The sequence below is a fragment of the Vigna unguiculata genome, chromosome 9 (assembly GCF_004118075.2).
Source record: "Vigna unguiculata cultivar IT97K-499-35 chromosome 9, ASM411807v1, whole genome shotgun sequence".
Classification (NCBI taxonomy): domain Eukaryota; kingdom Viridiplantae; phylum Streptophyta; class Magnoliopsida; order Fabales; family Fabaceae; genus Vigna; species Vigna unguiculata.
Window position 1 is genome coordinate 7,117,713 of NC_040287.1, and position 26,644 is coordinate 7,144,356.

A 26,644-nucleotide genomic window follows, 5' to 3' on the forward strand; every position below is an offset into this window, starting at 1 on the left:
AATAAACTGTTTTGAATTAGATTCACATCTTTAAACTACGTTATTGGCACTGGTTGTTTGAAAGGCTGTGTATTAAACTTTTCTGTTTCTAACATTACAGAATGATTGAATTAATATCTACATCAACTGGTGGCGGCTTATAATAAGCTGGCCATTTTTGGAAGGGTGATGATGATCCAATCGGAAACAATCACCAAAAAATAACAATGATGCCAACTTGTCTAAAATGCACATGTGGGCGATCTCCTTCGAAATTCCATGACTAGCAGTGTGGCTTGAGTGTGTGCAAGCGCCCCAAGAAGAACAAATACATGAAAAATCTGATGACTATGACCTGCAATATCAAATGCCCCAGGCTTCCATCGCTCTGGTATTCTAGTAACATAGAACACAGCTCCAATGCCATATAGAATGGCCATTAGAAGCTCGAATCCTAGTGCAACAACAACCTGTGGGTGCTCCCAATTGGTGACCAGAGCATGAACTGCAGGAATGACACCTGAAAATCCCATGGAGAGAAATAAACAAGCTCTGAAGGGTCGCAAGTGAGGGGAAGAAAGTGAAGGGGCAAGAAGGGTGATAATGGCCAGGACTCCAAACACAGTTATTGTGGTCAAGTAGAATGTCCTTATGTGAGGATTGCAGAAAAAGACATAGTAAATTGGAGCATAGAAGGAGCACACTATCATGAGAGAAATTCCTACATAATCTAGACGCCAGAAAAACAGGTTGAAGCATTTTGAGTGGCATGCCATTAGATGGGAAATACTACTGAAAGCCAAACAGCTCATTCCTCCAGCTAAGAAAACAAACCACGGCCATCTGGGAATTATTTCTGCTTCTGCGCCATCTCCCAGGTCAGGAATTATAGATGGTACCAATAAGTACCTCAAATGCGAATCCTGCAAAAAAAAAAATAATAATAATAATCACCAACATGGAATGAATTACTAAGTTTATCATAAAAGTAATAAAACAATTTAGTACTGTTAGAAGATTCTCTAATACATCCATGCCAATCCACTACCATCATCCATTAAAATTTATTAAATTATGCATGAAAGTTTATCATGTAAAGAGTGACTGTCACAGTTTTATTACCTTTAATAAATTAATATACTCCTAATTTTATGTAGAGATATTGTTGAAAAAATGGCTTAAAAAACTAAAATTGTTTGAGCAGAGAAAATATATTTTAAAGAATATGTTAGAAAATCTAGTTACTATTCATTTTACCAAAACTATACAAGGTATCGAAGATATTAATTAAATTATTATAATAATGATGTATGAAATATAAAATCATAAATGTAAGATTTTAAAAACTTAAGTAAAAGATAAATTTACATGATTTTAACATTTAAAATACATATAAAAAATAAATATATCATCAAACTAAATTTAAATCTAAATAGTGTTTGTTAATAAGAAAAAAATCATTTTTTTTTTGTAAAACATAATTTTCCTTTAAACTTTTGTGCACTTTCCAACACCAATTAAAAACTAATATTTTCTTACTTTTGTAGTTGATTCATATTAAATTATTTTATACTTTAATATAAAATATTATTTTGTCGTTGTTGGATAGTGCCGAGGTAAAGATGGAGGATTTGTGTCTCACGAACCCCACATGTACATAACGATACATCATCCAATTGTAGTTTTCAAAAGGAAAAATTTATTGGATTTTATATTTATTTGAGACATTATCTCTCACTTTTTTATTATAAAAAACATGTAAGTGTGTCAACCTATTATTCCTTCTTCCAAAATCAGAAAATTAAAACATCTCTAGCCAATCATCTTAAAAAGCTTTTAACTGATTAAAATATTAATTTCACGTAAATTCTTTATTTGAAATTGGACAGACATGGAGATATTATTTTCAATCTCGAAAAAAAAAACATACATAGGTTAAAATAACAAAACAAATTTATAATAAATTGCATTGTTCTAAACAAATAAATAAATAAATAGAAAAACAAACCACGAATCCAGTAGTGACCGGGAGAGAACCGTTGAATTCCTTTCCCATAATGAACAACTCCATCTCCATCGCCCCTACCCTACAATACGACGTAGCATCACATCACTTCATTCATTCATCTTCTCTCCAAACAAAAAACCCTTAAATCATTCATACCTGAAGATACCCGAAAAACAACCTCCCAGCACCATCAACGCCGCAAATATAAGAAACCCAACCAAATGCCTGCACCCAAAAACACACAAAAAACCAAACACGTTGAGTTCGCTGCAGAAGAAATCGAAAACAACACATAAACAAATGAATAACGTTTCGAATAACGTTGCTCACGTCCAAACGTTAAGGGTTTCGTTGTGCCACATGAAGACGCTCAACAACGCCTCCTTCACGGACCATTCCGACCGGTAATGATCCAAGATGAACTCGTTGTCTTTCAGGTACGTCGGCAACTCCTCGAACCTCACCAATCGCTTTCTTCCCATTCTCTTCCTCTTCTTTCCTCTTCTCCGGTGACCGTTCCTCCACGCTCGCCGGAAAATAACTAACCGTTCGCTTTCCGGCGAGTGGGTCAACAGCGCTTTGTTTTCGCTCTCACCCCTCACGCCTTAATCCATTTTCTTCCCCCCTCTTTCTATTTATGCGCAACGGATAAAACACAATGCTATCTGAAGTGTGAACCATTTTTCTTTGCTTAAAAAAATTGTTTGGTTGTGGACGCCAAGCAATAGAATTTGAAGGCAAATTGGTTGCGTGCGTGAAGGGATTGATTGGGGTTAACATAATAAGTGGAATACACTAAGATTACCGTAAATTCAAAATGTGGTTTTTCTTTTTTTTTTTTTTTGGGATTATGATTTTAGATTAAGGAAAGGGGAATCACGTTTTGTGAGAAGGTGAAGAGTGAGATTTCTGTGAACCAAGAAATGAGATTTTTCAAACGATAAATTTACGAGATCGTTTCTAAAGCGTGACGAAAAATATATTGTCACCGCTCATGCAAAAATCACTTTTCATAATCGGTTCTTACTTTTTGCTTTTTGTCGAATTAAATTTGGTGTTAAGCTTAAGGAATATAAATGAATGTACACATGGTATACTATAAGTGACTGAAATAATAATTAAAAAATAAATAAACAAAAAGTGTTGTTAAAGATCTTGTCTTGATAAAAAGAATGTGGTTATTATAAATTAGTAGTAAATAGAGTGACTCACACTCTAATACTAATTTCAAATTTAAATGGGCTTATTATAGGAAATTAAAAGATAATTATAAAATCTAAATATCATTAAACGATTATATTGATAAAGATAAAATAAAAAAATTGTGTAATTATAAAATAATTACAAAAATAATGTATTTTTATTAATGATTAAGTTATAGATGATTCCTGTTTATTGTACATCTTCTCATATGCAATAAGTTAAAACATGAATATTCTTTTTGTTATATATTGATCGTCTATTTAGATGAAAATCCATCAACTTTTAATTGTTTTAACCTTCTTATTTTTTATTTTTTGTGTGAAATGATATACTTCCATAAAAATATTTGTGGGTAAAAGAATTATTATTATATCTAAGAATTTTATTGCAATTAAGTTATTAAGTGGCGAATGAAAATTTATTGTAGTATTGTTTTTTTTTTCTGTTTAGTTCTAGTTACTTTTTCTTCCCTTTGTTACACAACAATTAGAGTTCTATCTTGTTCAACAATATATCTTTTTGCCAATTAATCTTATTTAGGTTGGATACTTTTCAAATTAGTCAAACATGTACTAAAATGATGAAATATATGATGCTGATTATGAAAATAAGGATATTATGACAATTAATCTATTTTTAAAATATTAGAAGACATTAGGATTTATATATTAGTTTTTTTAATTGATTTATATGTACATCGTAATTATATACATGTTTTAGTTTAAATATAGTGGTTAAAGTATACTTTTCTTTTTTATTTTATGAAATTAAAGACAGGGTTTCTTGTAAGAAATAATAGAAGATGATTTATAAATATTAGGGATTTATAAATTTATAAGAAAATGTTACTTCTAAATATAGAAAAGTTGAATAAAGTTTTAAAATACTTAACTTTTTTGTAATTAGGTATATTAGACAGCAGAAGGTCACAGATGTTTAGTTTTTCATTTTAAATTATACTAATTCGCGTAAAAGTGAGAGATATATAAAACAAAATCCATTAATATCATAGAACCAACTAATTCAAAATCCATTTTTAAATATTATATATATATATATATATATATATATATATATTTTTGAGGTGGGTAAAAAAATTAATCCGTATTTCTTACGTAAGACGGATTGACCTAATCAACTTTTTATCGAATTGAAAGACAAACTGATCTATATTGTCATCCTTAATTTCATAAAATTAATACGACAAACTAATATTCCTAATGGATAAATTTACGCGTAAAGGAATCTGGCAAACCCTTACTTAATTTTCGCAACCATCTCCTCTAATAATGCAAGGTTAGTCATTAACTTTAAAGTTTTTTTATGGAAAACTATCTTTGTAACTTTACAATACCATAAGGATAAACACTAATCAGAAGAAAAAAATATGTGTCATCCAGTGCACCAACCAATAAAGTTTTAGACTCTTTATACATATGCACCAACCAAACAGTCTTTTCATCTTTGTACCTTGTTGTTCTTGATTTGTTTTTATTATTCTTAAATTCCTAACTGGTGGCCAAAACATTCTAATCAAGAATCTAGGGGTACTATTTAATTAACTGATTGAATTGGTTGTTTTTGGATTTTAATGCATAAATTCACTTGTTTCTTTTCTCTAAATGATTCAAACTTAATATATTTATATGATCCAATGATTTTGAGTTCTAATTGTTCATACATCATTGGAATTTATGTTTGATATATTTTTATTTCAAAATATACATTGTAGATGAAAGCCTACAACCTAATGAGCAACATCTATTTATTAAAAAAAAGTTCACAAAGGTTTCTAAAGTAAATAAAGAGAGCAATCAATGTAAACCCCTTTTTACAGTTATAATTCTTTGGGTCTGGTCTTTTCGTAGGCCCAAGGCCAGCCCAACTGTAGGACCCCTCATACCCCTTTCAGTTCATTCAGTATGCTCTTGTCTCCTTTTTCAGAAAACAGTTTCCTCCCCTCTCTTGTCTTCTGCTAGGAGCTCTGCTAGGGCACGATCTTCATCCACTTTCGAGCTAACGAAACCCATCTAGTGCCTTTTGGTAAGTTGAACTTCAGAGTCCTTTGGTCTATTCCCTCTTCTTTTCGCTGTTTGAGTGTGTTGGTTGGGTAGGGTTCCAAGTAATTACCTCGTATTGTCCTGGTTTTCACAGTTCACTATTCGAGTTCTTGGAGCTGTAGTACCTCTTGGTTCAGATCGGTTTGCTTTTGGTGCTCAATATAGAGGTAAGGGAAGCTAGACTCATCGGTCCTAAGTTACTTTTGGCTGTTTTTGGTCGATTTTATGTTTATATGCGTGCATAGTATGTTTTATTGGATGAAATGGAGTTGCATGTGTATTTGGGCGTTGAGCTGAGTTGTTTCCGCCACTGCATGTGGGCTGACAGTGGTGAGATCTGTTATTCTCGCCCAAGCGAGCTCGTCTCGCCTAGGCGAGAGTATCAGAATGATCATCCTGGTTCTGCCACGAGCACTCGCCTAGGCGGCCCAGTTTTCGTTTTGAGCGACGCATAGTCTCGCTCAGGCGAGAAGGTCTTGCCTGAGCGAGAATTCGTGAAGCCTCCACTGTCGTGCTTCTCGCCTGGGCGAGAATCCGCTATTTCAGTAAGGCCAGCTTCTCGCCTGAGCGAGTTTGCGAATGTGTGCTATGTTTTCTTGACTGTTTGGATGATTTGTTGCATGTATTGTTTAGATTATTCCTCCTAAATATGATGTACGTGAATATGCTTGGGTGTTTGGACTTTATGAACGAAATTGGCATGCTTGGTATGAGATTGATCATGGGTTTGTGGTTTCGTGATGTTTTAACATGAAAATTGGATGAATGACCAAAAAGAGGTGGGAATTGTATGAGAAACATGATTCTGATTGTGAGTTAGGCGTAATTCCATAAGTCTCGTGGGGAGACTTCATGGTGGCGTGTAGTGTATATATTAAGATAAGGATTCAAGTAAGGACCGCATCCCGAAACTCTAAAGAGTCAGTGAGTCTCAAGTAGAGCAAACTGACCCAAGTGGTGAGAGTAGCGGGAGGCCCTAGTCTATGGCAGGATAATGGCCCTAGACGTTTAAAGGCTAACCTTGTGCGTGGTAGGGTGAAACCCATTGGTAATGGCTCTGCAGAGCAGTAGAGGCCACCACAAGTGCAAGCGTCCAGTGAATCCGATCTTAGTATATTTATCCGGATAATTGAGTCATAGTGTCCTGCTTGTTTGCTATAACTTGATGTTATGTGCCTGTTGTGTTGCATGTTAAGGAATATTTAAGTACTTGTCCTTGGTATCATGATAAGATTAAATTATACTAGCTTACCCTTGCATTTTCTGTTTGTGTTCCTGTTGTGTTTTCTCTTTTGCGATGATCACCCTTGGTGGGAGCAGATGGAGGAAATTCTGGGAGTAGGCCCGGTGGTAGCAGTGGTGCAGCTTAGGGGATCTGTCTGTGTGATTCTCAGGATCAGTCTATGGCCCTAAGTGCCTTTTTGTAATCTCATGCTCTAGAGGAGCATCGCCTTTTGTAAAACTGTTAACTTTCTCTTAGGTTGTTTATGGCATGGTGGTATGCCTAAATTTGTTTTCACAATATACTTCTGGATGACTGTAACAGTTGCCTTTTCTACGTTTATGTTCCTCTCAGTGCTTTTCGTTACTATAATTTTGTGATGTTTTATTTAATAATTTAATCTATTGAGAATGGGTTGTCACATTTTATGGTATCAGAGCCTTCCTTCCTAAGTGTCTGTGGGCTATGTGGTTGTTTAGCTTTCGTTGTGTCTTTCTTGTCGTGTTTAGATGAGTTTCCAATCTAACCGAGTTCTGATGGTTCTTGTTGTGTGTCCAGTGTTATGGCACCCCCGCGTATCGCTCCTCCTCCACCCCCTCAGGGCGATGGGCAAGATCTGGCTAGGGCGATCGAGGCAATGACTGCGGCTCTGACTCAGCAAAGTAATGCTATGATGCAACAGCACGAGACGGCGATGCAACGCCAGGAAGCCTCTCTTGAGCAGCAGAACTTCATGATGCAGCAGATGGAAGCTGCTAGGCAGGCTGCTGAGGACGCTTAGAGGCAGCATGTGGATGCTCTCCGTCAGTTAGGGGAGAATGCTGTTGGTGCTCAGATGCATGGTCCTCATCCCCAACCTCCACCCCCTGAATGGAGTTTGGAGGACTTCTTGAAGCACCACCCCGCCAAGTTTGATGGCAAGACGAGTCCCGACCAGGTGGACCAGTGGATGAAGGATATGGAGCGCATCTTTGATGCCAAAAGGTGCCCCGATGAGAGCAGGCTTGCTTTCACTGTCTACATGCTCATAGGAGAGGCTGAGCATTGGTGGGCCAGCATGAGACTGGTGATGGAAGAGAAGCATGAGGATGTCACCTGGGAGGCCTTCAAGAGGAGGTTTCTTTCAGAGTTTTTCCCTGATAGCGTGAGGTACGCTAAGGAGGTGGAGTTCCTCCAGCTGACGCAGGGGAACAAATCAGTAGTAGAGTAAGCCGAGAGGTTCAAGCATCTGGGGCGTTTCTACACCATGCCGCTCGATGAGGAGTGGTGCTGCAGGAAGTTTGAAAATGGTCTCAGAGGAGACCTTCGGTTGATGGTGGCCCCGCTGTCCATCAAGGACTTTGCGGCCTTGGTGGAAAAGGCCAGGGTCATGGAGCGTATGAAGGTAGAGGTGGAAGCCCAACAACAACCACAACAGAAAGTTAGCGGACCATCTGGGTCCAGGCCACGAGTTGAAGAGAAGAGGAAGCCATATGCTAGACCTCACCCACAGCCACAGGGGTCTAGAGGTTTTTCTTCCCCGCCCAGCAGGATCTAGTGTCATCATTGCGGGGGGCCGCATGGGAAGAATTTCTGCCCGCAGCTATCAGGTTTTCGCATGTGCAACCATTGTGGCAGGGAGGGCCACTTTGGTAGAGATTGTCCTACTCTGAGGAGGACAGTGGCACGACCCTCACCACAGACTCCGAGCCAGACTTCGGGGCAGTCTCAGCAGAGGAAGGGAGGCGGCAGGCCTCAGGCTACAGGTAGGGTTTTTGCGATGACCGGGTCAGAGGCAACAGGTTCAGGTAACCTTGTGATTGGTTGTTGTGTGATATCTGGCAAGTCTTGTTGCGTGCTTTTTGATTCTGGAGCGACACACTCATTTGTGTCAGAGTCTTGTATGCGAAAGTTGGGTCTGCCGGTGTGTGAGCTACCGTTTGACCTCGTGGTATCTACCCCGGCGTCTGGGTTGGTTAGGACTTCCTCTGTGTGTGCTAGATGTCCAGTTGAGGTAGAGGGGCGCGTATACATAGTCAATCTCATATGCCTCCCTCTGCAAGGACTTGATGTGATCTTGGGAATGGATTGGCTCTCTGCCAATCATGTTCTCATAAACTGTCGGGAGAAGAAGCTGTTGTTCTCCAACTCAGAGGAGCCTGAGTTGTTGTCTTCTCATGGGGTTATGAAGGAAATCTAGGGTGGCGCACAGTGCTTTATGGTCTTTGCCAGGATAGAGGTTGAGAAGGAAGAGAGGATCACCGCGATACCTGTGGTCAGGGAATTTGAGGATGTGTTCCCCGAAGAGGTACCAGGTCTGCCTCCGAGGAGAGAAGTTGAGTTCTCCATAGACTTGGTACCAGGAGCTGGCCCCGTGTCGATAGCTCCTTACTGCATGGCCCCAGCGTAGTTGGTGGAGTTAAAGAAACAGATAGAAGGACTGCTAGAGAAACAGTTTATACGACTGAGTGCTTCGCCGTGGGGAGCGCCTGTCTTGTTGGTAAAAAAGAAGGATGGCAGCTCAAGGTTGTGTGTGGACTATAGGCAGCTGAACAAGCTGACTATCAAAAATAAGTATCCTTTGCCAAGAATAGATGATTTGATGGATCAACTACATGGGGCGTCGGTGTTCTCCATAGGGATGGCAAAATGGGCCTGGCCCGATGGGCCGGCCCGCCAGCCCGACTGAAAAAGTATGGGCCGGGCCACGAATTTCAGCCCGCCAGCCCATGACAGCCCGGCCCGTCAAGCCCGCTGGCCCGTCGGGCCAGCCCGCGGGCCAAAACGGGCCAGCCCGCGGGCCGTAAGACAAAAATAGGCGGAAAAAGTAAATTAATATTTTATTTTCTTTGGGTATTTTTAATTTTTATTTTCATGTTGGTGTTTGAAATGCAAAGATAAAACGGTAAAGGCATTGGGTTCTGCACACACACACACTCTCACTTGACAATTCACAATTTCAAATGTTTCCTTTTGTGTTGACTTTTTACTGTTGTAACTTGTATCTTTGGTTGTGTTACATAACAGACCACCCTGACTATTATTATAGTCACTGCGCAGGTTATTATTGTATTAATGCATATGTAGTACTATTACATTTATATACAAATTAATGTAGTCAACTAAATTTGAAATGAAAAGATTTAAAATCTGATTTTGGGCCACAAAATGAACATATCAGGAAAAGGATGGCGGGCCAGCCCGCCGGCCCGCCGGCCCGCCACCCCACGGGCCGGGCCCAAAAAACCAACCCGTTTTGCCTTGTCGGGCCAGCCCGGCCCGGCCCATTTAAAACGGGCCAAAAACGGGCCGGGCCAAAACGGGCCGGGCTGGCCCGTTTTGACACCCCTAGTTCTCCAAGATTGATCTCCGGTCGGGTTATCATCAGATTTTGGTGAAGGCAGGAGATGTTGAGAAGACTGCTTTCAGATCCAGATACGGGCATTACGAGTATGTTGTCATGCCATTCGGTGTGACTAATGCCCCCGCCTTGTTCATGGACTACATGAACCGGATCTTCCGTCCGTTTCTAGATAAGTTTGTCGTGGTCTTCATAGACGACATTCTCATCTACTCCAGGACGCATGAGGAACATGCCGAGCATCTGAGGATAGTGCTTGGTATCTTGAGGGAGAAACAACTGTTTGCCAAGTTGTCAAAGTGCGACTTCTGGTTGAGGGAGGTGCAGTTCTTGGGGCACGTGATATCAGCTCAGGGTATAGCTGTGGATCCAGCTAAGGTAGAGGCCGTGATACAGTGGGAATGTCCCAAATCAGTGACGGAGATTCGGAGCTTCGTGGGTTTGGCTGGCTACTATAGGAGATTTATAGAAGGGTTCTCCAAAATAGTGGCACCCTTGACACAGCTAACCAGGAAGGACCAACCGTTTGCATGGACGGATAGGTGTGAGGAGAGCTTCAGGGAGCTTAAGCAGAGGCTGACGAGTGCTCCAGTGTTGGTCATTTCGGATGTGAGTAAACCCTTTGAGGTTTACTGTGATGCCTCTCATCAGGGTCTTGGGTGTGTCTTGATGCAAGAGAGGAAGGTGGTGGCCTATGCTTCAAGACAGCTGAAAGTTCATGAGAAGAACTATCCTACTCATGATCTCGAGTTAGCCGTAGTGGTCTTTGCTTTAAAAATTTGGAGGCACTACCTGTATGGTGCGCAGTTCCGTGTGTTTAGTGACCACAAGAGTTTGAAGTACCTCTTTGATCAGAAAGAGTAAAATATGAGGCAGAGGCGGTGGATAGAGTTTTTAAAGGACTACAACTTCGAGCTTCTCTATCATCCAGGGAAAGCGAATGTGGTGGCAGACGCATTGAGTAGGAAGACAGTGCATGTGGCACACTTGATGATGAAAGAGTTAGAGTTGCTTGAGAGTTTCAGAGACATGAAGCTACAGTTTGAGTTGGAGCCGAAATTCATTAGGTGTAGTACCTTGGTTATATCTAGTGACTTCCTGGGCTTAATCAGGGAGAGGCAAGCAAGGGATGTTAGTCTACAGAAGGTAAAAGAACTACTGGGATCAGATCAGGCTAAGGAGTTTGCCTTGGGCAGTGATGGTGTGTTGAGATTCAGAGGCAGGGTTTGTGTACCAGAAGATGCTGAGTTGAGGACGTTGATCCTTGAGGAGGGACACAAGAGTCGCCTTAGTCTGCACCCTGGCATGACTAAGATGTACCAAGACCTCAAGGAGAACTTTTAGTGGCAAGGCATGAAGAAAGAGGTCGCACAGTTTGTATCCGCTTGCTTGACTTGTCAGAAGGCTATGGTGGAGCATCAGAAACCTGGTGGAATGCTTCAGCCCTTGGATATTCTAGTGTGGAAGTGGGACAACATAGCTATGAATTTTGTTACCCACTTGCCTCGCACTGTGAGAGGGCATGATGCTATATGGGTGGTGGTGGATCGGCTAACCAAGAGTGCTCACTTTTTGGCAGTGAATCTCAGAATGTCTATGACCAAGTTGGCCCAGCTCTACATCCGTGAGATAGTGAGACTTCATGGAGTGCCTAGTAGCATAGTGTCTGACAGAGACCCCCGGTTCACTTCCAGGTTCTGGCAGGCACTACAGGAGGCTATGGGTAGCAGGTTGAGGATGAGTTCTGCTTATCATCCTCAGACGGATGGCCAGTCGGAGAGGGTGATTCAGTCTTTAGAAGACTTGTTGAGGACCTGTATCTTGGACCACCTTGGCAGTTGGGATGAGGTGCTACCGCTAGTGGAGTTTACCTACAATAATAGTTACCAGGCGAGTATAGGGATGGCGCCTTATGAGGCTTTGTATGGGAGGAGATGTAGGACTCCCTTGTGTTGGTACCAGGATGGTGAGTCGATTTTGGTGGGACCTGAGTTGTTGCAACAAACTACAAAGAAGGTGCAGTTAGTGAGGGATAGGTTGCAAGCATCTCAGAGTCGGCAGAAGGCATATGCAGATCGGAGGAGAAGACCCCTAGAGTTTGAGGCTGGAGAGCATCTGTTCTTGAGAGTGACCCGAACCACTAGTGTGGGGAGGGCTATCCGCTCAAGGAAGCTGTCTCCTAGGTTCTTGGGTCCGTATCAGATCGTGAGGAGGATAGGGTCCGTGGCTTATGAGATTGCATTACCACCCCAGTTGGCTAATCTACACCCAGTCTTCCATGTCTCACAACTACGGAAGTATGTTTTTGACCCATCACATGTGTTGGAGGCGGAGGATGTGGAAGTCAGGGAGGATTTTAATTAACTGATTGAATTGGTTGTTTTTGGATTTTAATGCATAAATTCACTTGTTTCTTTTCTCTAAATGATTCAAACTTAATATATTTATATGATCCAATGATTTTGAGTTCTAATTGTTCATACATCATTGGAATTTATGTTTGATATATTTTTATTTCAAAATATACATTGTAGATGAAAGCCTACAACCTAATGAGTAACATCTATTTATTAAAAAAAAGGTTCACAAAGGTTTCTAAAGTAAATAAAGAGAGCAATCAATGTAAACCCCTTTTTACAGTTATAATTCTTTGGGCCTGGCCTTTTCGTAGGCCCAAGGCCAGCCCAACTGTAGGACCCCTCATACCCCTTTTAGTTCATTCAGTATGCTCTTGTCTCCTTTTTCAGAAAACAGTTTCCTCCCCTCTCTTGTCTTCTGCTAGGAGCTCTGCTAGGGCACGATCTTCATCCACTTTCGAGCTAACGAAACCCATCTAGTGCCTTCTGGTAAGTTGAACTTCAGAGTCCTTTGGTCTATTCCCTCTTCTTTTTGCTGTTTGAGTGTGTTGGTTGGGTAGGGTTCCAAGTAATTACCTCGTATTGTCCTGGTTTTCACAGTTCACTATTCGAGTTCTTGGAGCTGTAGTACCTCTTGGTTCAGATCGGTTTGCTTTTGGTGCTCAATATAGAGGTAAGGGAAGCTAGACTCATCGGTCCTAAGTTACTTTTGGCTGTTTTTGGTCGATTTTATGTTTATATGCGTGCATAGTATGTTTTATTGGATGAAATGGAGTTGCATGTGTATTTGGGCGTTGAGCTGAGTTGTTTCCGCCACTGCATGTGGGCTGACAGTGGTGAGATCTGTTATTCTCGCCCAAGCGAGCTCGTCTCGCCTAGGCGAGAGTATCAGAATGATCATCCTGGTTCTGCCACGAGCACTCGCCTAGGCGGCCCAGTTTTCGTTTTGAGCGACGCATAGTCTCGCTCAGGCGAGAAGGTCTTGCCTGAGCGAGAATTCGTGAAGCCTCCACTGTCGTGCTTCTCGCCTGGGCGAGAATCCGCTATTTCAGTAAGGCCAGCTTCTCGCCTGAGCGAGTTTGCGAATGTGTGCTATGTTTTCTTGACTGTTTGGATGATTTGTTGCATGTATTGTTTAGATTATTCCTCCTAAATATGATGTACGTGAATATGCTTGGGTGTTTGGACTTTATGAACGAAATTGGCATGCTTGGTATGAGATTGATCATGGGTTTGTGGTTTCGTGATGTTTTAACATGAAAATTGGATGAATGACCAAAAAGAGGTGGGAATTGTATGAGAAACATGATTCTGATTGTGAGTTAGGCGTAATTCCATAAGTCTCGTGGGGAGACTTCATGGTGGCGTGTAGTGTATATATTAAGATAAGGATTCAAGTAAGGACCGCATCCCGAAACTCTAAAGAGTCAGTGAGTCTCAAGTAGAGCAAACTGACCCAAGTGGTGAGAGTAGCGGGAGGCCCTAGTCTATGGCAGGATAATGGCCCTAGACGTTTAAAGGCTAACCTTGTGCGTGGTAGGGTGAAACCCATTGGTAATGGCTCTGCAGAGCAGTAGAGGCCACCACAAGTGCAAGCGTCCAGTGAATCCGATCTTAGTATATTTATCCGGATAATTGAGTCATAGTGTCCTGCTTGTTTGCTATAACTTGATGTTATGTGCCTGTTGTGTTGCATGTTAAGGAATATTTAAGTACTTGTCCTTGGTATCATGATAAGATTAAATTATACTAGCTTACCCTTGCATTTTCTGTTTGTGTTCCTGTTGTGTTTTCTCTTTTGCGATGATCACCCTTGGTGGGAGCAGATGGAGGAAATTCTGGGAGTAGGCCCGGTGGTAGCAGTGGTGCAGCTTAGGGGATCTGTCTGTGTGATTCTCAGGATCAGTCTATGGCCCTAAGTGCCTTTTTGTAATCTCATGCTCTAGAGGAGCATCGCCTTTTGTAAAACTGTTAACTTTCTCTTAGGTTGTTTATGGCATGGTGGTATGCCTAAATTTGTTTTCACAATATACTTCTGGATGACTGTAACAGTTGCCTTTTCTACGTTTATGTTCCTCTCAGTGCTTTTCGTTACTATAATTTTGTGATGTTTTATTTAATAATTTAATCTATTGAGAATGGGTTGTCACATTTTATGGTATCAGAGCCTTCCTTCCTAAGTGTCTGTGGGCTATGTGGTTGTTTAGCTTTCGTTGTGTCTTTCTTGTCGTGTTTAGATGAGTTTCCAATCTAACCGAGTTCTGATGGTTCTTGTTGTGTGTCCAGTGTTATGGCACCCCCGCGTATCGCTCCTCCTCCACCCCCTCAGGGCGATGGGCAAGATCTGGCTAGGGCGATCGAGGCAATGACTGCGGCTCTGACTCAGCAAAGTAATGCTATGATGCAACAGCACGAGACGGCGATGCAACGCCAGGAAGCCTCTCTTGAGCAGCAGAACTTCATGATGCAGCAGATGGAAGCTGCTAGGCAGGCTGCTGAGGACGCTTAGAGGCAGCATGTGGATGCTCTCCGTCAGTTAGGGGAGAATGCTGTTGGTGCTCAGATGCATGGTCCTCATCCCCAACCTCCACCCCCTGAATGGAGTTTGGAGGACTTCTTGAAGCACCACCCCGCCAAGTTTGATGGCAAGACGAGTCCCGACCAGGTGGACCAGTGGATGAAGGATATGGAGCGCATCTTTGATGCCAAAAGGTGCCCCGATGAGAGCAGGCTTGCTTTCACTGTCTACATGCTCATAGGAGAGGCTGAGCATTGGTGGGCCAGCATGAGACTGGTGATGGAAGAGAAGCATGAGGATGTCACCTGGGAGGCCTTCAAGAGGAGGTTTCTTTCAGAGTTTTTCCCTGATAGCGTGAGGTACGCTAAGGAGGTGGAGTTCCTCCAGCTGACGCAGGGGAACAAATCAGTAGTAGAGTAAGCCGAGAGGTTCAAGCATCTGGGGCGTTTCTACACCATGCCGCTCGATGAGGAGTGGTGCTGCAGGAAGTTTGAAAATGGTCTCAGAGGAGACCTTCGGTTGATGGTGGCCCCGCTGTCCATCAAGGACTTTGCGGCCTTGGTGGAAAAGGCCAGGGTCATGGAGCGTATGAAGGTAGAGGTGGAAGCCCAACAACAACCACAACAGAAAGTTAGCGGACCATCTGGGTCCAGGCCACGAGTTGAAGAGAAGAGGAAGCCATATGCTAGACCTCACCCACAGCCACAGGGGTCTAGAGGTTTTTCTTCCCCGCCCAGCAGGATCTAGTGTCATCATTGCGGGGGCCGCATGGGAAGAATTTCTGCCCGCAGCTATCAGGTTTTCGCATGTGCAACCATTGTGGCAGGGAGGGCCACTTTGGTAGAGATTGTCCTACTCTGAGGAGGACAGTGGCACGACCCTCACCACAGACTCCGAGCCAGACTTCGGGGCAGTCTCAGCAGAGGAAGGGAGGCGGCAGGCCTCAGGCTACAGGTAGGGTTTTTGCGATGACCGGGTCAGAGGCAACAGGTTCAGGTAACCTTGTGATTGGTTGTTGTGTGATATCTGGCAAGTCTTGTTGCGTGCTTTTTGATTCTGGAGCGACACACTCATTTGTGTCAGAGTCTTGTATGCGAAAGTTGGGTCTGCCGGTGTGTGAGCTACCGTTTGACCTCGTGGTATCTACCCCGGCGTCTGGGTTGGTTAGGACTTCCTCTGTGTGTGCTAGATGTCCAGTTGAGGTAGAGGGGCGCGTATACATAGTCAATCTCATATGCCTCCCTCTGCAAGGACTTGATGTGATCTTGGGAATGGATTGGCTCTCTGCCAATCATGTTCTCATAAACTGTCGGGAGAAGAAGCTGTTGTTCTCCAACTCAGAGGAGCCTGAGTTGTTGTCTTCTCATGGGGTTATGAAGGAAATCTAGGGTGGCGCACAGTGCTTTATGGTCTTTGCCAGGATAGAGGTTGAGAAGGAAGAGAGGATCACCGCGATACCTGTGGTCAGGGAATTTGAGGATGTGTTCCCCGAAGAGGTACCAGGTCTGCCTCCGAGGAGAGAAGTTGAGTTCTCCATAGACTTGGTACCAGGAGCTGGCCCCGTGTCGATAGCTCCTTACTGCATGGCCCCAGCGTAGTTGGTGGAGTTAAAGAAACAGATAGAAGGACTGCTAGAGAAACAGTTTATACGACTGAGTGCTTCGCCGTGGGGAGCGCCTGTCTTGTTGGTAAAAAAGAAGGATGGCAGCTCAAGGTTGTGTGTGGACTATAGGCAGCTGAACAAGCTGACTATCAAAAATAAGTATCCTTTGCCAAGAATAGATGATTTGATGGATCAACTACATGGGGCGTCGGTGTTCTCCATAGGGATGGCAAAATGGGCCTGGCCCGATGGGCCGGCCCGCCAGCCCGACTGAAAAAGTATGGGCCGGGCCACGAATTTCAGCCCGCCAGCCCATGACAGCCCGGCCCGTCAAGCCCGCTGGCCCGTCGGGCCAGCCCGCGGGCCAAAACGGGCCAGCCCGCGGGCCGTAAGACAAAAATAGGCGGAAAAAGTAAATTAATATTTTATTTTCTTTGGGTATTTTTAATTTTTATTTTCATGTTGGTGTTTGAAATGCAAAGATAAAACGGTAAAGGCATTGGGTTCTGCACACACACACACTCTCACTTGACAATTCACAATTTCAAATGTTTCCTTTTGTGTTGACTTTTTACTGTTGTAACTTGTATCTTTGGTTGTGTTACATAACAGACCACCCTGACTATTATTATAGTCACTGCGCAGGTTATTATTGTATTAATGCATATGTAGTACTATTACATTTATATACAAATTAATGTAGTCAACTAAATTTGAAATGAAAAGATTTAAAATCTGATTTTGGGCCACAAAATGAACATATCAGGAAAAGGATGGCGGGCCAGCCCGCCGGCCCGCCGGCCCGCCACCCCACGGGCCGGGCCCAAAAAACCAACCCGTTTTGCCTTGTTGGGCCAGCCCGGCCCGGCCCATTTAAAACGGGCCAAAAACGGGCTGGGCCAAAACGGGCCGGGCTGGCCCGTTTTGACACCCCTAGTTCTCCAAGATTGATCTCCGGTCGGGTTATCATCAGATTTTGGTGAAGGCAGGAGATGTTGAGAAGACTGCTTTCAGATCCAGATACGGGCATTACGAGTATGTTGTCATGCCATTCGGTGTGACTAATGCCCCCGCCTTGTTCATGGACTACATGAACCGGATCTTCCGTCCGTTTCTAGATAAGTTTGTCGTGGTCTTCATAGACGACATTCTCATCTACTCCAGGACGCATGAGGAACATGCCGAGCATCTGAGGATAGTGCTTGGTATCTTGAGGGAGAAACAACTGTTTGCCAAGTTGTCAAAGTGCGACTTCTGGTTGAGGGAGGTGCAGTTCTTGGGGCACGTGATATCAGCTCAGGGTATAGCTGTGGATCCAGCTAAGGTAGAGGCCGTGATACAGTGGGAATGTCCCAAATCAGTGACGGAGATTCGGAGCTTCGTGGGTTTGGCTGGCTACTATAGGAGATTTATAGAAGGGTTCTCCAAAATAGTGGCACCCTTGACACAGCTAACCAGGAAGGACCAACCGTTTGCATGGACGGATAGGTGTGAGGAGAGCTTCAGGGAGCTTAAGCAGAGGCTGACGAGTGCTCCAGTGTTGGTCATTTCGGATGTGAGTAAACCCTTTGAGGTTTACTGTGATGCCTCTCATCAGGGTCTTGGGTGTGTCTTGATGCAAGAGAGGAAGGTGGTGGCCTATGCTTCAAGACAGCTGAAAGTTCATGAGAAGAACTATCCTACTCATGATCTCGAGTTAGCCGTAGTGGTCTTTGCTTTAAAAATTTGGAGGCACTACCTGTATGGTGCGCAGTTCCGTGTGTTTAGTGACCACAAGAGTTTGAAGTACCTCTTTGATCAGAAAGAGTAAAATATGAGGCAGAGGCGGTGGATAGAGTTTTTAAAGGACTACAACTTCGAGCTTCTCTATCATCCAGGGAAAGCGAATGTGGTGGCAGACGCATTGAGTAGGAAGACAGTGCATGTGGCACACTTGATGATGAAAGAGTTAGAGTTGCTTGAGAGTTTCAGAGACATGAAGCTACAGTTTGAGTTGGAGCCGAAATTCATTAGGTGTAGTACCTTGGTTATATCTAGTGACTTCCTGGGCTTAATCAGGGAGAGGCAAGCAAGGGATGTTAGTCTACAGAAGGTAAAAGAACTACTGGGATCAGATCAGGCTAAGGAGTTTGCCTTGGGCAGTGATGGTGTGTTGAGATTCAGAGGCAGGGTTTGTGTACCAGAAGATGCTGAGTTGAGGACGTTGATCCTTGAGGAGGGACACAAGAGTCGCCTTAGTCTGCACCCTGGCATGACTAAGATGTACCAAGACCTCAAGGAGAACTTTTAGTGGCAAGGCATGAAGAAAGAGGTCGCACAGTTTGTATCCGCTTGCTTGACTTGTCAGAAGGCTATGGTGGAGCATCAGAAACCTGGTGGAATGCTTCAGCCCTTGGATATTCTAGTGTGGAAGTGGGACAACATAGCTATGAATTTTGTTACCCACTTGCCTCGCACTGTGAGAGGGCATGATGCTATATGGGTGGTGGTGGATCGGCTAACCAAGAGTGCTCACTTTTTGGCAGTGAATCTCAGAATGTCTATGACCAAGTTGGCCCAGCTCTACATCCGTGAGATAGTGAGACTTCATGGAGTGCCTAGTAGCATAGTGTCTGACAGAGACCCCCGGTTCACTTCCAGGTTCTGGCAGGCACTACAGGAGGCTATGGGTAGCAGGTTGAGGATGAGTTCTGCTTATCATCCTCAGACGGATGGCCAGTCGGAGAGGGTGATTCAGTCTTTAGAAGACTTGTTGAGGACCTGTATCTTGGACCACCTTGGCAGTTGGGATGAGGTGCTACCGCTAGTGGAGTTTACCTACAATAATAGTTACCAGGCGAGTATAGGGATGGCGCCTTATGAGGCTTTGTATGGGAGGAGATGTAGGACTCCCTTGTGTTGGTACCAGGATGGTGAGTCGATTTTGGTGGGACCTGAGTTGTTGCAACAAACTACAAAGAAGGTGCAGTTAGTGAGGGATAGGTTGCAAGCATCTCAGAGTCGGCAGAAGGCATATGCAGATCGGAGGAGAAGACCCCTAGAGTTTGAGGCTGGAGAGCATCTGTTCTTGAGAGTGACCCGAACCACTAGTGTGGGGAGGGCTATCCGCTCAAGGAAGCTGTCTCCTAGGTTCTTGGGTCCGTATCAGATCGTGAGGAGGATAGGGTCCGTGGCTTATGAGATTGCATTACCACCCCAGTTGGCTAATCTACACCCAGTCTTCCATGTCTCACAACTACGGAAGTATGTTTTTGACCCATCACATGTGTTGGAGGCGGAGGATGTGGAAGTCAGGGAGGATTTTAATTAACTGATTGAATTGGTTGTTTTTGGATTTAATGCATAAATTCACTTGTTTCTTTTCTCTAAATGATTCAAACTTAATATATTTATATGATCCAATGATTTTGAGTTCTAATTGTTCATACATCATTGGAATTTATGTTTGATATATTTTTATTTCAAAATATACATTGTAGATGAAAGCCTACAACCTAATGAGTAACATCTATTTATTAAAAAAAAGGTTCACAAAGGTTTCTAAAGTAAATAAAGAGAGCAATCAATGTAAACCCCTTTTTACAGTTATAATTCTTTGGGCCTGGCCTTTTCGTAGGCCCAAGGCCAGCCCAACTGTAGGACCCCTCATACCCCTTTTAGTTCATTCAGTATGCTCTTGTCTCCTTTTTCAGAAAACAGTTTCCTCCCCTCTCTTGTCTTCTGCTAGGAGCTCTGCTAGGGCACGATCTTCATCCACTTTCGAGCTAACGAAACCCATCTAGTGCCTTCTGGTAAGTTGAACTTCAGAGTCCTTTGGTCTATTCCCTCTTCTTTTTGCTGTTTGAGTGTGTTGGTTGGGTAGGGTTCCAAGTAATTACCTCGTATTGTCCTGGTTTTCACAGTTCACTATTCGAGTTCTTGGAGCTGTAGTACCTCTTGGTTCAGATCGGTTTGCTTTTGGTGCTCAATATAGAGGTAAGGGAAGCTAGACTCATCGGTCCTAAGTTACTTTGGCTGTTTTTGGTCGATTTTATGTTTATATGCGTGCATAGTATGTTTTATTGGATGAAATGGAGTTGCATGTGTATTTGGGCGTTGAGCTGAGTTGTTTCCGCCACTGCATGTGGGCTGACAGTGGTGAGATCTGTTATTCTCGCCCAAGCGAGCTCGTCTCGCCTAGGCGAGAGTATCAGAATGATCATCCTGGTTCTGCCACGAGCACTCGCCTAGGCGGCCCAGTTTTCGTTTTGAGCGACGCATAGTCTCGCTCAGGCGAGAAGGTCTTGCCTGAGCGAGAATTCGTGAAGCCTCCACTGTCGTGCTTCTCGCCTGGGCGAGAATCCGCTATTTCAGTAAGGCCAGCTTCTCGCCTGAGCGAGTTTGCGAATGTGTGCTATGTTTTCTTGACTGTTTGGATGATTTGTTGCATGTATTGTTTAGATTATTCCTCCTAAATATGATGTACGTGAATATGCTTGGGTGTTTGGACTTTATGAACGAAATTGGCATGCTTGGTATGAGATTGATCATGGGTTTGTGGTTTCGTGATGTTTTAACATGAAAATTGGATGAATGACCAAAAAGAGGTGGGAATTGTATGAGAAACATGATTCTGATTGTGAGTTAGGCGTAATTCCATAAGTCTCGTGGGGAGACTTCATGGTGGCGTGTAGTGTATATATTAAGATAAGGATTCAAGTAAGGACCGCATCCCGAAACTCTAAAGAGTCAGTGAGTCTCAAGTAGAGCAAACTGACCCAAGTGGTGAGAGTAGCGGGAGGCCCTAGTCTATGGCAGGATAATGGCCCTAGACGTTTAAAGGCTAACCTTGTGCGTGGTAGGGTGAAACCCATTGGTAATGGCTCTGCAGAGCAGTAGAGGCCACCACAAGTGCAAGCGTCCAGTGAATCCGATCTTAGTATATTTATCCGGATAATTGAGTCATAGTGTCCTGCTTGTTTGCTATAACTTGATGTTATGTGCCTGTTGTGTTGCATGTTAAGGAATATTTAAGTACTTGTCCTTGGTATCATGATAAGATTAAATTATACTAGCTTACCCTTGCATTTTCTGTTTGTGTTCCTGTTGTGTTTTCTCTTTTGCGATGATCACCCTTGGTGGGAGCAGATGGAGGAAATTCTGGGAGTAGGCCCGGTGGTAGCAGTGGTGCAGCTTAGGGGATCTGTCTGTGTGATTCTCAGGATCAGTCTATGGCCCTAAGTGCCTTTTTGTAATCTCATGCTCTAGAGGAGCATCGCCTTTTGTAAAACTGTTAACTTTCTCTTAGGTTGTTTATGGCATGGTGGTATGCCTAAATTTGTTTTCACAATATACTTCTGGATGACTGTAACAGTTGCCTTTTCTACGTTTATGTTCCTCTCAGTGCTTTTCGTTACTATAATTTTGTGATGTTTTATTTAATAATTTAATCTATTGAGAATGGGTTGTCACATTTTATGGTATCAGAGCCTTCCTTCCTAAGTGTCTGTGGGCTATGTGGTTGTTTAGCTTTCGTTGTGTCTTTCTTGTCGTGTTTAGATGAGTTTCCAATCTAACCGAGTTCTGATGGTTCTTGTTGTGTGTCCAGTGTTATGGCACCCCCGCGTATCGCTCCTCCTCCACCCCCTCAGGGCGATGGGCAAGATCTGGCTAGGGCGATCGAGGCAATGACTGCGGCTCTGACTCAGCAAAGTAATGCTATGATGCAACAGCACGAGACGGCGATGCAACGCCAGGAAGCCTCTCTTGAGCAGCAGAACTTCATGATGCAGCAGATGGAAGCTGCTAGGCAGGCTGCTGAGGACGCTTAGAGGCAGCATGTGGATGCTCTCCGTCAGTTAGGGGAGAATGCTGTTGGTGCTCAGATGCATGGTCCTCATCCCCAACCTCCACCCCCTGAATGGAGTTTGGAGGACTTCTTGAAGCACCACCCCGCCAAGTTTGATGGCAAGACGAGTCCCGACCAGGTGGACCAGTGGATGAAGGATATGGAGCGCATCTTTGATGCCAAAAGGTGCCCCGATGAGAGCAGGCTTGCTTTCACTGTCTACATGCTCATAGGAGAGGCTGAGCATTGGTGGGCCAGCATGAGACTGGTGATGGAAGAGAAGCATGAGGATGTCACCTGGGAGGCCTTCAAGAGGAGGTTTCTTTCAGAGTTTTTCCCTGATAGCGTGAGGTACGCTAAGGAGGTGGAGTTCCTCCAGCTGACGCAGGGGAACAAATCAGTAGTAGAGTAAGCCGAGAGGTTCAAGCATCTGGGGCGTTTCTACACCATGCCGCTCGATGAGGAGTGGTGCTGCAGGAAGTTTGAAAATGGTCTCAGAGGAGACCTTCGGTTGATGGTGGCCCCGCTGTCCATCAAGGACTTTGCGGCCTTGGTGGAAAAGGCCAGGGTCATGGAGCGTATGAAGGTAGAGGTGGAAGCCCAACAACAACCACAACAGAAAGTTAGCGGACCATCTGGGTCCAGGCCACGAGTTGAAGAGAAGAGGAAGCCATATGCTAGACCTCACCCACAGCCACAGGGGTCTAGAGGTTTTTCTTCCCCGCCCAGCAGGATCTAGTGTCATCATTGCGGGGGGCCGCATGGGAAGAATTTCTGCCCGCAGCTATCAGGTTTTCGCATGTGCAACCATTGTGGCAGGGAGGGCCACTTTGGTAGAGATTGTCCTACTCTGAGGAGGACAGTGGCACGACCCTCACCACAGACTCCGAGCCAGACTTCGGGGCAGTCTCAGCAGAGGAAGGGAGGCGGCAGGCCTCAGGCTACAGGTAGGGTTTTTGCGATGACCGGGTCAGAGGCAACAGGTTCAGGTAACCTTGTGATTGGTTGTTGTGTGATATCTGGCAAGTCTTGTTGCGTGCTTTTTGATTCTGGAGCGACACACTCATTTGTGTCAGAGTCTTGTATGCGAAAGTTGGGTCTGCCGGTGTGTGAGCTACCGTTTGACCTCGTGGTATCTACCCCGGCGTCTGGGTTGGTTAGGACTTCCTCTGTGTGTGCTAGATGTCCAGTTGAGGTAGAGGGGCGCGTATACATAGTCAATCTCATATGCCTCCCTCTGCAAGGACTTGATGTGATCTTGGGAATGGATTGGCTCTCTGCCAATCATGTTCTCATAAACTGTCGGGAGAAGAAGCTGTTGTTCTCCAACTCAGAGGAGCCTGAGTTGTTGTCTTCTCATGGGGTTATGAAGGAAATCTAGGGTGGCGCACAGTGCTTTATGGTCTTTGCCAGGATAGAGGTTGAGAAGGAAGAGAGGATCACCGCGATACCTGTGGTCAGGGAATTTGAGGATGTGTTCCCGAAGAGGTACCAGGTCTGCCTCCGAGGAGAGAAGTTGAGTTCTCCATAGACTTGGTACCAGGAGCTGGCCCCGTGTCGATAGCTCCTTACTGCATGGCCCCAGCGTAGTTGGTGGAGTTAAAGAAACAGATAGAAGGACTGCTAGAGAAACAGTTTATACGACTGAGTGCTTCGCCGTGGGGAGCGCCTGTCTTGTTGGTAAAAAAGAAGGATGGCAGCTCAAGGTTGTGTGTGGACTATAGGCAGCTGAACAAGCTGACTATCAAAAATAAGTATCCTTTGCCAAGAATAGATGATTTGATGGATCAACTACATGGGGCGTCGGTGTTCTCCATAGGGATGGCAAAATGGGCCTGGCCCGATGGGCCGGCCCGCCAGCCCGACTGAAAAAGTATGGGCCGGGCCACGAATTTCAGCCCGCCAGCCCATGACAGCCCGGCCCGTCAAGCCCGCTGGCCCGTCGGGCCAGCCCGCGGGCCAAAACGGGCCAGCCCGCGGGCCGTAAGACAAAAATAGGCGGAAAAAGTAAATTAATATTTTATTTTCTTTGGGTATTTTTAATTTTTATTTTCATGTTGGTGTTTGAAATGCAAAGATAAAACGGTAAAGGCATTGGGTTCTGCACACACACACACTCTCACTTGACAATTCACAATTTCAAATGTTTCCTTTTGTGTTGACTTTTTACTGTTGTAACTTGTATCTTTGGTTGTGTTACATAACAGACCACCCTGACTATTATTATAGTCACTGCGCAGGTTATTATTGTATTAATGCATATGTAGTACTATTACATTTATATACAAATTAATGTAGTCAACTAAATTTGAAATGAAAAGATTTAAAATCTGATTTTGGGCCACAAAATGAACATATCAGGAAAAGGATGGCGGGCCAGCCCGCCGGCCCGCCGGCCCGCCACCCCACGGGCCGGGCCCAAAAAACCAACCCGTTTTGCCTTGTTGGGCCAGCCCGGCCCGGCCCATTTAAAACGGGCCAAAAACGGGCTGGGCCAAAACGGGCCGGGCTGGCCCGTTTTGACACCCCTAGTTCTCCAAGATTGATCTCCGGTCGGGTTATCATCAGATTTTGGTGAAGGCAGGAGATGTTGAGAAGACTGCTTTCAGATCCAGATACGGGCATTACGAGTATGTTGTCATGCCATTCGGTGTGACTAATGCCCCCGCCTTGTTCATGGACTACATGAACCGGATCTTCCGTCCGTTTCTAGATAAGTTTGTCGTGGTCTTCATAGACGACATTCTCATCTACTCCAGGACGCATGAGGAACATGCCGAGCATCTGAGGATAGTGCTTGGTATCTTGAGGGAGAAACAACTGTTTGCCAAGTTGTCAAAGTGCGACTTCTGGTTGAGGGAGGTGCAGTTCTTGGGGCACGTGATATCAGCTCAGGGTATAGCTGTGGATCCAGCTAAGGTAGAGGCCGTGATACAGTGGGAATGTCCCAAATCAGTGACGGAGATTCGGAGCTTCGTGGGTTTGGCTGGCTACTATAGGAGATTTATAGAAGGGTTCTCCAAAATAGTGGCACCCTTGACACAGCTAACCAGGAAGGACCAACCGTTTGCATGGACGGATAGGTGTGAGGAGAGCTTCAGGGAGCTTAAGCAGAGGCTGACGAGTGCTCCAGTGTTGGTCATTTCGGATGTGAGTAAACCCTTTGAGGTTTACTGTGATGCCTCTCATCAGGGTCTTGGGTGTGTCTTGATGCAAGAGAGGAAGGTGGTGGCCTATGCTTCAAGACAGCTGAAAGTTCATGAGAAGAACTATCCTACTCATGATCTCGAGTTAGCCGTAGTGGTCTTTGCTTTAAAAATTTGGAGGCACTACCTGTATGGTGCGCAGTTCCGTGTGTTTAGTGACCACAAGAGTTTGAAGTACCTCTTTGATCAGAAAGAGTAAAATATGAGGCAGAGGCGGTGGATAGAGTTTTTAAAGGACTACAACTTCGAGCTTCTCTATCATCCAGGGAAAGCGAATGTGGTGGCAGACGCATTGAGTAGGAAGACAGTGCATGTGGCACACTTGATGATGAAAGAGTTAGAGTTGCTTGAGAGTTTCAGAGACATGAAGCTACAGTTTGAGTTGGAGCCGAAATTCATTAGGTGTAGTACCTTGGTTATATCTAGTGACTTCCTGGGCTTAATCAGGGAGAGGCAAGCAAGGGATGTTAGTCTACAGAAGGTAAAAGAACTACTGGGATCAGATCAGGCTAAGGAGTTTGCCTTGGGCAGTGATGGTGTGTTGAGATTCAGAGGCAGGGTTTGTGTACCAGAAGATGCTGAGTTGAGGACGTTGATCCTTGAGGAGGGACACAAGAGTCGCCTTAGTCTGCACCCTGGCATGACTAAGATGTACCAAGACCTCAAGGAGAACTTTTAGTGGCAAGGCATGAAGAAAGAGGTCGCACAGTTTGTATCCGCTTGCTTGACTTGTCAGAAGGCTATGGTGGAGCATCAGAAACCTGGTGGAATGCTTCAGCCCTTGGATATTCTAGTGTGGAAGTGGGACAACATAGCTATGAATTTTGTTACCCACTTGCCTCGCACTGTGAGAGGGCATGATGCTATATGGGTGGTGGTGGATCGGCTAACCAAGAGTGCTCACTTTTTGGCAGTGAATCTCAGAATGTCTATGACCAAGTTGGCCCAGCTCTACATCCGTGAGATAGTGAGACTTCATGGAGTGCCTAGTAGCATAGTGTCTGACAGAGACCCCCGGTTCACTTCCAGGTTCTGGCAGGCACTACAGGAGGCTATGGGTAGCAGGTTGAGGATGAGTTCTGCTTATCATCCTCAGACGGATGGCCAGTCGGAGAGGGTGATTCAGTCTTTAGAAGACTTGTTGAGGACCTGTATCTTGGACCACCTTGGCAGTTGGGATGAGGTGCTACCGCTAGTGGAGTTTACCTACAATAATAGTTACCAGGCGAGTATAGGGATGGCGCCTTATGAGGCTTTGTATGGGAGGAGATGTAGGACTCCCTTGTGTTGGTACCAGGATGGTGAGTCGATTTTGGTGGGA

General features: G+C 44.5%; 4 protein-coding genes across 4 annotated transcripts; 3 read left to right on the forward strand and 1 right to left on the reverse strand.

The window, feature by feature from the left end:
* Window positions 1-53: 53 nt before the first annotated feature.
* Window positions 54-2,650, reverse strand: LOC114162309 (heptahelical transmembrane protein 2-like). The gene is made up of 4 exons (XM_028046153.1): window positions 2,318-2,650; window positions 2,144-2,212; window positions 1,988-2,066; window positions 54-902 (listed from the first exon to the last, which is right to left on the reverse strand). Exons 1-4 carry the CDS (start codon window positions 2,467-2,469, stop codon window positions 222-224), a joined length of 981 nt encoding a protein of 326 aa, XP_027901954.1. The 5' UTR covers window positions 2,470-2,650; the 3' UTR covers window positions 54-221.
* Window positions 2,651-7,718: 5,068 nt separating this feature from the next.
* LOC114162902 lies at window positions 7,719-8,651 on the forward strand. Its single transcript, XM_028046898.1, has 2 exons — window positions 7,719-7,972; window positions 8,090-8,651. Exons 1-2 carry the CDS (start codon window positions 7,719-7,721, stop codon window positions 8,649-8,651), a joined length of 816 nt encoding a protein of 271 aa, XP_027902699.1.
* A 6,492-nt stretch (window positions 8,652-15,143) lies between these two features.
* LOC114162909 lies at window positions 15,144-16,075 on the forward strand. Its single transcript, XM_028046904.1, has 2 exons — window positions 15,144-15,397; window positions 15,514-16,075. Exons 1-2 carry the CDS (start codon window positions 15,144-15,146, stop codon window positions 16,073-16,075), a joined length of 816 nt encoding a protein of 271 aa, XP_027902705.1.
* A 6,490-nt stretch (window positions 16,076-22,565) lies between these two features.
* Window positions 22,566-23,498, forward strand: LOC114162916. The gene is made up of 2 exons (XM_028046922.1): window positions 22,566-22,819; window positions 22,937-23,498. The coding sequence occupies exons 1-2, from the start codon at window positions 22,566-22,568 to the stop codon at window positions 23,496-23,498; spliced, it is 816 nt and encodes a 271-aa protein (XP_027902723.1).
* Window positions 23,499-26,644: the final 3,146 nt, after the last annotated feature.

Coding starts and splice junctions, on each gene's coding strand:
- LOC114162309 (XM_028046153.1), bottom strand. CDS start 2,469: ATGGGAAGAAAGCGATTGGTGAGGTTCGAGGAGTTGCCGACGTACCTG. Junction 2,213..2,317: donor GAAACCCTTAACGTTTGGAC/GTGAGCAACGTT, acceptor TTTTGGGTGCAG/GCATTTGGTTGGGTTTCTTA. Junction 903..1,987: donor CGGTCACTACTGGATTCGTG/GTTTGTTTTTCT, acceptor TTTTTTTTGCAG/GATTCGCATTTGAGGTACTT.
- LOC114162902 (XM_028046898.1), top strand. CDS start 7,719: ATGCCGCTCGATGAGGAGTGGTGCTGCAGGAAGTTTGAAAATGGTCTC. Junction 7,973..8,089: donor CCTCACCCACAGCCACAGGG/GTCTAGAGGTTT, acceptor CCATTGTGGCAG/GGAGGGCCACTTTGGTAGAG.
- LOC114162909 (XM_028046904.1), top strand. CDS start 15,144: ATGCCGCTCGATGAGGAGTGGTGCTGCAGGAAGTTTGAAAATGGTCTC. Junction 15,398..15,513: donor CCTCACCCACAGCCACAGGG/GTCTAGAGGTTT, acceptor CCATTGTGGCAG/GGAGGGCCACTTTGGTAGAG.
- LOC114162916 (XM_028046922.1), top strand. CDS start 22,566: ATGCCGCTCGATGAGGAGTGGTGCTGCAGGAAGTTTGAAAATGGTCTC. Junction 22,820..22,936: donor CCTCACCCACAGCCACAGGG/GTCTAGAGGTTT, acceptor CCATTGTGGCAG/GGAGGGCCACTTTGGTAGAG.